The sequence below is a fragment of the Arvicanthis niloticus genome, chromosome 15 (assembly GCF_011762505.2).
Source record: "Arvicanthis niloticus isolate mArvNil1 chromosome 15, mArvNil1.pat.X, whole genome shotgun sequence".
Classification (NCBI taxonomy): domain Eukaryota; kingdom Metazoa; phylum Chordata; class Mammalia; order Rodentia; family Muridae; genus Arvicanthis; species Arvicanthis niloticus.
Window position 1 is genome coordinate 56,535,217 of NC_047672.1, and position 13,918 is coordinate 56,549,134.

The 13,918-nt window shown below is 39.9% G+C and overlaps 1 protein-coding gene across 3 annotated transcripts in view; it reads right to left on the bottom strand.

The window, feature by feature from the left end:
• Vps50 (VPS50 subunit of EARP/GARPII complex) overlaps positions 1 to 13,918 on the bottom strand; it is a 104,537-nt gene extending 90,619 nt beyond the window's left edge. For 2 of the 3 annotated variants that reach the window (XM_034519306.2, XM_034519305.2), the window contains exons 1-2: positions 13,759 to 13,917; positions 7,225 to 7,293 (exon numbers count right to left, since the gene is read on the bottom strand). In XM_034519306.2, coding sequence (XP_034375197.1) covers positions 7,225 to 7,293; positions 13,759 to 13,791 — 102 coding nt within the window. In that variant the 5' untranslated portion in view covers positions 13,792 to 13,917. Of the gene's footprint in view, positions 1 to 7,224; positions 7,294 to 13,758 lie in introns of all 3 variants that reach the window. The other variant, XM_076913062.1, reaches the window with a different exon arrangement.

Genomic DNA, 13,918 nt, shown 5'->3' on the forward strand with positions numbered 1-13,918 from the left:
CCCTTTCCATATTAGATCACAATTTACACACGCTTGATTCTTTACCTAGATGGCAGATGCTGAGACAGAGACAGAGACAGACAGACAGACAGACAGACAGACAGACTGACTGACTGAGTGTGTGTGTTGGAAGGATGACAAGGAGAGATTTTGTTCCTCTAAGCATACATTTCCCGTTTTTTTTCTTGCCTTGTGTTTTAACTGTTAGCATCCTTTCAATAGTCCAAACAACAAGGCAGAAATGACACAACTGTAGCAGTTTCAGAAAGCTAACGTCCTGTTAGAGTCCTAATTGAAAGCAAAAAATTAATAAATTTAGTCGCCAAAATCTATATATAAAGAGTGAACAGGAAAACATATATGGTTTTCAATATTTGATCAGTATTATGAAAGTCATAAATCACTGAACAGATAGATACAGGGTTGATCTGCTTCCAGATGAAACGATTCAAAACCTATTTTCAGATCTCAGATACCCTAAAACCATGCACCACATAAGATTATAATGAACTGCCATATGTCTGATTACGTGGAGAAATGGTACATTTCCTATATTCCCATGAGAACAACAATAATAATCTATGAAATGGAGCAGCTTCCTCAGTTTGTTTCTGTACTTTAAGTAAAGCAGGCTGTAAATGCCTACCCTGTTTTCATCAGGTTTTCAGTGCCATCTAGTGGAGTACTGGTTACATTACAATTTGAAAGAAGGTAAAAGATTTAAGAGCGCCTGTGCAAGGCTATTAAAGTATGACTATTTTAATCCAAACTTGAAATAAGATTAGGTAATAAAAGCATTTTTAATCACTTTATGAAAAAAAGTAAGTAACGCATAAAAACTGATTTCAACCATACAAATGTATTACATTGATATACTTTTAAAAAAATCACAAAAATCAAACAGATTTCTTTTTTGACCCCTTGCCAAATATTTGTATCAATTTCTTGTACGGTTAAAATGTAAATCCAAGTCTAGGACTTTATAATATTTTTATAAATTTACTGTATAAAAAACATTGGAGATGATGGCATTGGAAACCTTAAAATGTTTAAGCTCTCTTTAAAAATAATGCTCAGCTCCGATGAATCCCAGACTGTCTGCCACTAGAGATGCTAACACTGGAGAGAGGCACAGCGCATTCAGGGACTCACAGAAAAGTGCAGCGCACGCCTTGTCTGTTTCTCTTCAGCTCTCACGGTCTTTTAGAGCCGCTTAGAAAAAAACACGGTCTACGCTGAGAGAAGCATCACAGCCCCTCCGGCCTCAGTGCTTCTCCGGCTTTCCCTGTTCATACCTAGGAAACTGAATCTTGGATTCTGCTTTTTAAACGTCCCTCAAACCCACGGCTTTTCCGTTTCTCCACCTCACGTATGTATCTCCTTAATCAGCAGCCAAGCCTTCACCCCTGGGTAACAAACCAGTCCAGATCCCGGCACGTTTCCTAACCAGCCTCTGGAGGCCCCTGCTCCGAGTGCACCTGCTCCTGAACCTTGCTCTCCAGCACCATGAGGATGATGTCCAAAGTTTTCCCCCTCTCCCTTAGCACTTACAAAGTCTCAAAAAATACAATTAGAAAATTAAAGATAGGCAAGACCCTCGGCCTCGGGCTCATCATAGGCAAGACCCTCGGCCTCGGGCTCATCAGAGAGCTCGACACACCGTTCTCCAGTTCCTCTCCACTGCCTCTCCCTTACAGGAGCTGAACTAGCATAGAATTTGCAAATATTTATCATTTTTAACCTAACTAACCCCGGTATGATCCAGCCTAACAATCCTCTCCTACACACACTAGCCTTTATTCTAGAGCCTTCCAGTATATCGCAACTCAAGCTAATCCAATTCTTTCTTAAATTTGACAGTTCCTTCTTCCAACTAGAAATATATTATGACAAAAAAAAAAAAGGAGAAAAGTATTCATGCATTAAACTTGTAAACTGAGATGTTTGAGTGAATTTTAGGGGATTAAAAAATATCAGACAATGTAAGGTGGGTTTCATTTGTCTTTTCAAATTCTCTACCTGAAGGAAAAATATAATTAGATATACTTTGAGGTTCAGAATGTTACAGCATTAAAAAGAAAAAAAAAAGAACGAGCTCAATCTGGAACAGAAGGATTATTTTCAATGTTCTACCTATACGCTGATACGTGTGCTGATGGCGTTAAGTAGAAGTATTTAAATGTTTCTTCACAGCATTTAAATTACTTAAGTAAAATAAAAAAGCACATATTTATCTTAACCCATCACCAAATAACTTCAACCCTAGTAATAAATATACTGTATTTTCCACGCAACAGAGAGATTACTGAATTCATAATCCAAGTTTCGAAATCATCTTCAGCGCCCACAGCCCTGTGGAACAGCAGCAGGAGGGCACACTTCAGAGAAAGCAGCGCAGCCTGGCTGAGGTTATCTGTCAGCTCTGTCCTTCAAGGTCATGTGATTGTAACAGGAACAAGGCTTCAGCTTGGGGGACATCCTTGCCTTTCCACTGCAGTGCTGTCAGTTCTACAGCACACGGGCAATGTTCAAAATTGTTACTGAAAAGTCACAGGGACACTACGAGAAGAAAACGTCACCCTTCACAATGCCGGGGGACTTTTATAATATTTTTCTAGAATTTGTAAAATAATTCTAGAATATTTTCTGTGCATCTCATATACTACTTTTATAGTAAAAAAGGGTTATTTTAAAAGACTCATTTCAAATTAGCATTTTCCATTTTTATAAATGCTTTCACTAGTCTGAAAAACTTAGAATCAGTTTTTGAAGACAGCAAATTTTAAGTGATTAAGCACTAAGCTCCACATGTTAATTTTAAGGCAACAGTATAAAAATCATTTTATATATTTTATATATGCATGCTCTGCCCCACTGTGCAAGCAGTCCCAGGGCTCTTAGCTGTCACACTCAGTAGTGACTGTGAGCCTGATTCCCATCAAACTCAAGTCTACCAACTGGAGCATCATCACCCTGGACTGTGTGGCTCTTGTGTGTGTAGAGCCACTTGCAGAGATGGCAGCAGCCCTACAGCCCCCAGTTCCTGTGATGCTGCCAGTAAGCAGAGAACAGACAGACATGAGGCTTCGGGGAGGTGTTCTGATCACAAGGCTAGCTGCAGCTTAGCACACAAGCATCACTTCCCATTAATTACTTTACAAACTAGAAACTCCTCAGCATGTGCCCAGAAGACCAACGCTTAGACATAACGTTCCCCTGGACCACAATTACTTGCTGATTTTGTGACCCCCAGACTGTACACTCTACCCATGGCCAGATATCTGAAAGAAACACAGTAAGAGTCCATAAGAACTATACATAAATCCACTGCCACCACTATCACAAAAAACATCAAGTCTTAGGGTTTAAAGACAACAGACCATTCCTTTATGAAATTCATGTATTTTTAATGAAATTCACTCATCAACCTGACACTGATTTTAAAATATGTAATACAATCAAATTTAAGATATGTCCATGATGCAGTGAAGACACAGCGTCAGAGGCTTATCAAGTTACTCTTCCTCCCGCCCCTCTTCTAACATCTCAACTTCCATAATCAGCTTGAAGAAGTTAATGAAGAGTCAGCGCCCCTATGCCCTGGGCTTGAGGACTAAGGTGGTTAATATTGAGCTGTCTTTCTAGGGAAAAATAGTGGTTCTGTTGGAACAGGGAGGATTAGCTAGGATTTATTTCATAGCCATAACCTATTGGTAGAAATATGTATAATTGTTATCAAGATGAAGTTATAATTTCTTAAATGGTACAAAATTTACTTTGATTTCAAATTTAAGGTTTCCATTGGTACGAGCTTCTTATTGATATAAAAGTGAAGTGAATATTGATACTCTCATAGCCTATGAGAATATATTTGTGTTTAGGAATACAAGGCTTAGACTCAGTCCTTTAACGTTCTTAACTAATTTGAGATGGCTAGCCTGTGAGTTAAGGGCCTATAGCAAATTCATGGCTTGGAGTTTATTGCTAGGGTGTTTTCTATATTTTATTTAGAAATAGCTGAGAGAAGTTAACAGACAACAGTCCAGATTACCTTACATGGATAGTTGGTTTTCAAAACGTCAGAAGTCCACAGAATTGACATTACAAACATTTCTGTATTAATGTTCATTTTGATTAGAGACCTGTCTGCTCCTGACAGCTTCCTGTCTTGGATTCTAAGAAGAAACTGAGCATCTTTGGAGTTACTCCAGTTGTGGTGAGACAGCCACTAGGCAAGAATTGCCTCTTTCCATCTACAGACAAATTACTGTCCAGAAAAGGACACACTTGCAGAATAGTCAACTGATTATATCTGCCTAGACAGAGTAATCAGCCCTTAATAATTCTGCACCACTAAGGTCTGTCAGATGATCCTGGGCCAGAAGGCTGAAGATCAGATGCTCCAAAGTTTTGTAGTATAGGGAGTGTCCAGGTGTTCAGCGGTATCTATAAATTGGCAAAGTTTTAGAAGCTATGCTTTGTGCTTCCCATAATTTCAGTTAACTCAGTCATTCTGTATTTCTGACAGGGTTGAAAACATATAGTCTCATAGCCAATCCTGGCTATTTACTTTGAGAGAAAAGATTTGAGTGGATGGTTTTCAGCTGACATTCATTCTAAAGCCAAGAAAAAAGCCAGGTTCAGAACTAAGTGTTTTAGTTAGGAGAGATGACAGAGGTTCTGGTTAGTCAACAAAATGATGGACTGGGTATTAGGTCTATCTTGTACCTCACTGGTACAAATTGGTATAATTATGCTCTAATTGTATTTTAAGAGAAAAGTTTTAACAGGAAAAGTGATATGTAGGAGGAGCTAAGGTGAGAGGAAGAGAAGGAGTAAGGAGAGGAGAAGAAGGAGAGAAGAAGCTAAGTGATGAGAGAGAGAAAGGGGGGGGGGCATGGAGGCAGATGTTCACGTGTCTCCACCAGTCAAAGATAGTTTATATATCTAGGTTGGGTAATGGGTTACACCTCTGATTGAGCATTACCAAACTTATAAAGCTTTTTTTTTTCTTTCTTTTTTTTTTTTCCCCCCCCGAGACAGGGTTTTTCTGTGTAGCCCTAGCTGTCCTGGAACTCACTCTGTAGAATAAAGCTTTTGATTAACATTTTTTTTTTTAAATTGTATAAAAGTATAAAAGCAAAAAGGAAAAGGGGGCATGGGATAGGGGTTTTCTAGGGAGGGGAAATGGGGAAAGAGGATGGCATCTGAAATGTAAATAAAATATCCAATAAAAAAAAATGTGTCCATGATGTATAATCATCTTTTTTCTTCATCACATAAAGACAACTATTTATCCGTTAGGATGGATGGTTAGTCCTTATTTCCTAACTGTACCACATCCAAATTTAATAAGATTTTGTGTGTGTGTGTGTGTGTGTGTGTGTGTGTGTGTGTGTGTGTGTGTGAAATGCCTAAGTCTTTGTCTGAACTACTTCATGCAAAAGGATTATTAGTATTTTATTATATGGAGATACTATACTTGGGTCTGAACTCACATTAAGATTAAGCAGTAAGCATAAAACTTCCTTCACTGGTCAAAGTGTCTGAAGGAGAAGGGAACTGATGCTGGGGTGTGAAGAACCCCAGATAATTGAGCAAGAAAAATCCTGTATTAAGGAAACAGCACATATGCCAACAAGGACGTGAACTGCTGCTGGGAATGGAAACCAGGCCACCCATAATTAACGAAACACTGGCCATCCATGGCATCCCTTGTACAGTTCCTGTGCATTTGCCCATAAGACTCCTGGCAACCAGGCCATGCACGGCACACCAGTGCTCACTGCAACAGTACTCACTGTAGCTAAGCTAGGAAACCAGCAGAGGTTTCCAACCAGGAGGAATGAAGGAAAGAAATGTGCTTTGTATACATAATAGAATTTTCTCTGGCCATTATGTAATTTACAGAAATACAGACATAATCATCATATTAAGCAAGGTAACTCGGTCTCAAAGACAATCATTGTATATTCTCTCCCATTTACAGGTCCTAGATGCTATAAATACATAAAATCAGGTGCATACAAATGAAATGAAAGCAGAAGCTAAACAATCTGGATGACAAAAGGGACTACTAAGGAGGCTGAGGGCTCAGAGCGAACAGGTAATGGTGTATAGAGATGTGATCAAAGTACATTTTAAAGTTGTATGAAAATGCCTTTATATAACCACATATAATAAAATAAAAATGTATGAAAATATGTAAAAGAAACTTCTAGAAAAAAAAAAAAAAAACTTCTTGGGTGGGGATGCCAGACACAGAAAAATGAGAGTTCTTTTCATTATGATGTTCGTGGACTGGAGGGTTAGCTCAGCTACAGAAGGGATGCCGGGTAGGCATGCCTAGTAAGCATGGAATATTTTTGTAGGGACTGTTTTCTGTGCCTCACATAAACTACTTTTATAGTAATTGAAAGGGTTATTCTTAAATACTCATTTCAAATTAGTATTTTTCATTTTTAAAAACTGCTTTCACTAAATCTGAAGCACTGCACTGGGCTTAGTCCCTAGCTGTTTTTTTTTTTTTTTTTTAAAGGCAAATCCCACCCCCCACCATGATCCTCAAATTAAAATTATCTGAAAGCCTTTATCTGTTGCAGAGCTGTGATTCACACCAGCTCTCAGCAGCAGCAGCAGCCCACAACCAGTGACAGCAGGGTTAACAATGGCTGACTGGTCTCCAGGGGAAAGCCAGCTAGCTTGCAAGTGGCATGCATTAAACTTGTAAACTGAGTTGCTCGCATGAATATTACGGGATTAAAATCTGAAGTATATCAGACTTAGAATAAGTTGGGTCTCACTTGTTTATCAAAATTCCCTGCCCAAAGGAAAAACATAATTAAATACACTTTGGGGCTCAGAGTGCTCCAGCATTAAAAAGTCAGTAATAAATTATTCTACTTGACATTTTCAAATTACAGCAGAAAGGTAAGTTTAATGTGTGTGTGTGTGTGTGTGTGTGTGTGTGTGTGTGTGTGTGTGTGTATCTGCTGTCAAACCAAGAATTTGATATAATAAACCCTACCTTTATTAACTTCGCAGTTTTTGCTTTACTGGTGAATTATACTACAGCCTCGCACAATGAAAGCAAAAAAAATCACCTAGCTTATCACAGCAACCACCTGCTGTGGGAAGCAGAGCTTCAGAGAAGCAATTAGTACCCAGGGGCAGAAAGTCTGTTCTTGGGGAAGTGAAAAGTCAACCACACATGTAGATCAATACCTTTCCAGGGACCCGAAGGCTCTCAAAGGCACCGAGATCATTGAGGCTCTCCGGAGGGCTCTTCAGACCCTTAAAAAAGAAAGAGAGAGAGAAACACAATTTGATTGTGCTAAAGAACTGTGAAAAGATAGAGCACACCTAGTTAAACAGACATGACAGTTTTAAAATGAGATTTTCTCGCTTCAAAATACAGAGAACATACATTCTAAGAACATTTGTCACTTAATACATATGGTCTGCTAAGAAATCAAGTAAGAATGTATCTGGAATATTTTAAAATAAAGGAGTATTATGTGGCACTGTCAGCAGAGAAGCAGAAGTCTATCTTAACCACAACTTTAAAACAAAAATAAAGGAAACATTACACAGCCTTCTATAAACATACTTTTATTTAAATCATTAATAAATTCACCTTGAAAAAAGGATCCAAGCAAGCCATAATATTATAATTTACAGATAAAAATACACTCAACTGATCTAGTTCAAAACTTTTAAGATGCTAATTAAAACATGGGCAGGCCCTCTGTGAATCCTGACCATTTGTCACTGATACAGTCAGTTCATACTGCCTAGGGTTAAGACTTAGAGCCCGTCTCACTGCTCTCTAGCTGTCCCTTCTGTATGCACATCAGCTAAGGGGTTCAGAAAGCCATACATATACCAGGGACACTTAGAAAGACAGGGAAGGACTCAACATCTAAACTTCGTTTTAAAGCCCCATCTTAAAAAAAAATATGGTAGACATTAAAGAACTGACATTAGTGTGTAGGGAAAGCGGCTGGAGCATAATTCCGAGGAGAGATTTACAAGGTACAGCTGCCCTTCAGGTGTCTCCTACTGACTCTTTGAGGTCTTTAGTCACCAAAACACATACTGTGCTCTGGGGGTGCTTCTATTTCTTGCTATGAAATCGCACCAGTCACATCTCCAAGTTTATAACAGCAGTTGTCTACCATTATTTCCAGATTATCCAGCCCACCCCTCCTTCTTTCCTGTTACCACTCTCCTTCCTATCTCCAAAAATCTAAAACCCCACCAGCTTCACATTTCCTCTGAGGAGTTTCCTTAAAGCCCTATGCTTCACGGCACACAGTACTTCCAAACACAGCTGAGGACTGCGTCCACTAATACAGCCAGGGAAGTTCTTAAAGGTCCAGGGCCCTGCCATGCACCTAACGAGTAAACCCTTTTAGACTGACTGGTGTGCACTTTCACTCACACTGGGGGACTAAGAGGACTATTCATGCTTCTGAAACACAGCTACACATTTTCAAAGCAATCTCAGCCAAATCAGTGAAGTTTTAAATACAAAGGGCACATACTTCTCTCACACTGTAAGTCTCAAGGAGAGGAGAAGGCAATGCTATTTGCCTCTATTGGACAATGGCTAGCAAAGTTCCCAAACGAAACAAACACCAACAATTAAAAAAAATTTTAAAAGTAAATTATTGGGTTGAAGTTGTTGCTCAGGCACCAATCTCCAACTACCAGCACTGTGTTCTCATGGGAGCATGCAACCGACTGCAGACTGCAGTTTCCAGGAACTCCTCCTGGGATAAAGGACTGCAGTCTCATATGTTTTGCAATGGAGTGCATGTTGGATCCCATTGCAAGGCTTGAACTGTTCGTCCTATCCTGGGTTTCTCACTGCAACTCATCTGAAGCATCAAAAATATCAAGGCTGATTGAGACAAATAAACCTCCATAGACATAGATAATTCATAACTATACACACATTCGAAAGTAAAACTTTTAATTTAATTCAAATGATACTATTACTTAAATGTCATTTTCAACATGTAATTAGCATGTCTTTTTTTCTTTATTTTATGTATGTGAGTACACCGTCACTGTCCTCAGACACACCAGAAGAGGGCACTTGGTCCCAATGATGTGGTTGTGAACCACCATGTGGTTGCTGGAAGTTGAACTCAGGACCTCTGGAAGAGCAGCCAGTGCTCTTAACCACTGAGCCATCTCTCCAGCCCTAGCATGTCTTTAAACATGTTTTAAAGGTATAATTAATCTGACAGAAATCCTTAAATGAATATAGCATGTCTAGTTTCCTCTTTCCATAAATGCCAGAATAGAAGTGTGATGTGAACCAGTATCTAGAAAAAGGTTTCACCTCTAAATTATTACACAATTATCAATAGAAAGCATGTCAGCTTTCTGCCAACTATACAAAGTAAGAAAAATAAAAGTGGGAAGCCGGATGTCAGGAGCCAATAGAGTGGACTCCAGAACAGACTTCCTGGTTTGTGCCCTGACTCTCCTGTGGCCTTGCGCAATCTACCTACTCTTCCTGTGTGAGAGACCCCAACCATGGTGAGAACTCAGAATTATAAAGAATGAAAGAGACAGTGGCTGTGGGGGACCAAAGCAGAACCTGCTAGCTTTCAAACATCTCTTGAGTTTTAACCCTTATACTTACAATTATTAGATCACAGAGAAATGGCTTTTCTTTTAACAAAATAGAAATGAAAAAACAGGGACCTACATGTCCCTACATATATCTGGCACACAACCGCGATTTAAGACGATAGGCTCTTAACCCTTTCATTGTCAACTCTTTCAGTTCTTACTAACATAAAGTCGATGTTCTGCTATTCTCATCTAAGGCACAAGTTTACCTCTGAAACTGTGGTGCTCTGCCTGCATTACACAAAACATGTGTTATTATCATTATCCACTAATACTCTTTTCTATTTATTTTCCCCCTACTTAAATGTATATACATTCAGCATCAATAAAGCTGTTTTTGTACTTTCTTATATTTCTGGTTGTGAGCCTAGCCTTTAATGGCTGAGCCATTTCTCCAGCCCAAATCAATCAACAATAAAGACACTTAGATTACAGCTATATGAACTTTTTGTTCCTCTTATAAAATTAGCAATGTTCGTCCTATCAGAACAAAATGACATTTGCAGCTATTTGCTCCTTCTCATCTTAGAAAGACCCGAGTCTTTATCATTTCTCTCCATCTCCCTCCCCAATACAGTTGACTTGAGCCCAACCTAGCCAGAATTTCTTCCCCACTACTTCATACGCAATGCTGTTGTCTGGGCTGCTGAGATGGCTCAACAGTCAAGAGAACTAACTACTCTTCCAGAGGACCTGGGTTTAATTCCCAGGGCCCACATGGCAGCTCATACTGGCTGTGACTCCGGTTCCAGAGGAATATGTCACAGAGACACAAATGCAGGGAAAACACATAAATAAAAATTAAATACATTTATATAATTTAAATTCTAAAAATGAGAAAATCTTTAAAGAGAAAGAGAAAGGGAAAAAAAGAGAGGAAAGGCAGGAGGTAGAGAAACAGGGAGGGATGAGAGGGAGAGAGAGGGAAGGGAGGGAGGGAAGGAGGGAGAGAGAGAGGGAGGGAGGGAGAGCTGTTCTTAGGTCCCCATGGTCCCCAGGTTGTTCAGTCCCATAGCTGACTCTCACTCAAGTCCTACCTGGTAGAGCTACAGCATCTTTTAAATTTTTGCTTTTTTATGTTTTTCTCTTTACCCAAATTCATTCAGTATTTGTTAGGCATCAGGCTGCTACAGACTTCATGCATCACTGTTCTGCTCTGAAGAATCCATCTCTTAATATTAAATGGAAAGAGCAGTTTAAACTTTCATGTATCTACAGTCACTCCACTTAACTCCAGCCAACGCTGTCTGCCAGTCTGTCTGTGTTTGGCGGCAATAAACTTGTAATTCCTGAAGGTTTATTTATGCCTCGGATTCCCACCCAGAAACTCAGACCCATTTGTCAAAGTCTCTACTTAAATATCTAAGCAGCCTTCATATAAACAAGTCTAAAAGCCTCTTCCCTCAAATCACCGCTCCTTCACAGTGTCCTCCATTCTATTCTTCTAACAACTCTATTCTTCTAACTGCAGGAGCTAAACCACCTTGGGCCACCCTTGACCCTTTACACAATTCATGAGGAAATTTTGCTAGCTCTGCATTTACAGCAGGTCCCCAATCCAGCAGCCTCTGTGCATGTCCACCACCCTGGATAAGGCCCATTCTCTTTACCACCTGGATCACTGCAGTAGCCTCTGTAGTCTCTCTATTCTTGTTCTTCTTCCCTCGTAAGTATATTACTAAAACCAAAATGGCCGAATGTCATTTCACTCAGAACAAAAGTCGAGGTATGCTATGATCCCTAACGTTCAGTGTTACCTGCTTCCTCATCCTGACCTCATCTCCGAAGGACTTTTCCTCTATTCCCTTTACTCTGCCTACATTAGACCAAAACAGTTCCTGAACTTGTTCTTCTGCTGGTATCCACTAATGCAGTTCACCCCCCCCCCCCCCACTTCTCTCAGGCCTTTGTATTACCTTTTCACTGAAGCTTCCTATGACCAGCTGATACCTACAGAAATAACTGATCTTAAACTGTAAAACCCCCCCATGCCTCCTTGTCTCCTTTTCCTCAGACATCTCCCTCGCCATGTCTTCCTTAGCACTCACTTGTCTGTTCTATTCATGGCTGCCTCTCCCAAATCTGCAATAGCGCCTGGCCCATAAGGGGCAATTCAATTTGACAGAGCTGAAAGAACAGAGGCCAGCATTGTGGGGAAGGATGAGTCATAGGCCTCATCTACATAAGGGTGGCTAACAAAGAGTATCCATTCCTGTGAACCTTCTGGAAAGAAAGATCAAAATGGTGAGTGAGCGAGCAAGAGAAAGGACATAAAGAAAATTACATTTTCATAAACCAGAATTTCATCTCTCTTTAACATGCATCACCAACATAATATGTATAAATTGAGCCTTAAACATATGTAATTAGGACTACACATTTGCATAAACCTCCTAACTTTATCTCACTATGTATACAGTTCTTGTACATGTTCTAAAGATTTTTTTTTCCTCTCCAATTAAACACAGATTTAACCTGCTAGAACTCAATAAACTGTGTGAGGCTTCAGAAATTGCACTTTCGGCTCAGCATTACATCTACAAACATTATGGATGTATTATAACCAGTTCTCTGGAATTGTTTGTCTTTTCTCTCCTACTCATTTTCATAAGATCCAAAACCAAAAGGTCAAATCACCAAAGCTACTCTATACCTATGATAACAGGCACCAAATGGAAGAAGCCGCCAACCTTAGGCAGAAATGTCTAACTGCAGCAGCCCAAGGCATTTACAAGGGGTATGACAGACAATGAACTACGCTGCTTAACAGACAAGACCAAGCAGACAAAAAGCAAAACCAGAAAGTAGTCATGTAGCACTTGAGTGGCTTCAAGTCAGGCTGCAAGTCTGCTCTCTCTCCTCCCCTCAGGATGGAGCAGCCTCCAAGCCTATTCTCAAGTAAGAAGCAGCAGCACAGCCCCAGTGTTTGACAATGTGAAAGATTGCTAAATGCCTCTATTTGCCTACCTGTTCATTTCACTATTCACAGGACATTTTTCCAAGTTTCTTGACTCCAATCAAGAAAAGGAAAACCATTATGCGAGGATCATGTATGTACTGTCTGTAAGAAATTATATGTAACTGTCCCAGTATCGCTAAAATTTTGAATTTTCAAGCAGGTCAAGAAGTCTTTTGTATTCCTGTTCTCTTTTGTTAAGAAAAGGAAATTACAAGTGAAGATTTAAAGAAAGAACTCTACCAACATTTCTAAGCCACACTGATTTAAAACTCATCTAAACAATGGTTTTTTTTTCTTACTAAAACAAAGAAAAATTCTAATTATGTTACAATAGCTAAAAATGCTACAGTCAAACTAAAGGCTGCTGAAATAAAATTATCAATAAATACCTAAAAAAATAAATAAATTTCTTCAACTTCTTGAAGGAAGTTGAGTCACAGTATTAGGAAGCCCTAACATATGTGAGACAAGATACAGTAGCAGTCTTATTCGTGAATTATCATTCTGGCAAAAACATAAACAGACCATTGTTTTGCCAGAACATTTATTATTTTTTTAAGTAGCAATAGACAAAGAATGTTCACATATACTAGCTTACTGGTGACCTACAATTCGGTACTTTGAGATGAGAGGATAAAAAAGGACTCCTCATTCCCAGTTTTACATCCAGAAAACAGCTACAAGGTTTGGAGAGTTGCCCCCAAACCACAACACTACCAATGTTGCCTACAAACAGCCCCTTGCCTTCACCCTCTCTCTTTTCGAGTCTTCTCTATTGCACAGATCGCACCTCACTTTCCAGAGCACCTATTGGCAAACCACCACCAGTGAGGACGAGGGGGACTCTGCAAAGCTACTGAAGCTTTCCTGGAAAGGAAGCTAAAGCAAAGGAGAGACAAAGACAGCCCAACTCCCTGACTGGCTTTGTCTAAATGAATGTGTGTAGGAAGACACTTCCCACACAAAGAGTCGAGGTCGGATCTAGGAGGCTCAGGTGAGTTTTCCAGGGTTCTACTTAACTGCCCAACACCCCTGACACCCTCCACCCACTATAACTTAAGCCTCCGCCCGCCGCCACCCGGGAAATGGGCATCTTGGCTCCTCTCCCAGCCGGGAGCGGGAAGCTCTTTGCTTCAGACAACAGAACTCACCTGCCGGGTCATGAGAGATTTGATTTTTTGCATGTCGAAGTCGAGAGACGATTACTCTGCCTCAGAGGAGTAACAAATCACATAAGACCACCAGACAGCCGGCTACAACACAGGGAAGCCATAGTGAGTAGTCACGTGGAGCTGCCCGCCTGGGTCAGCC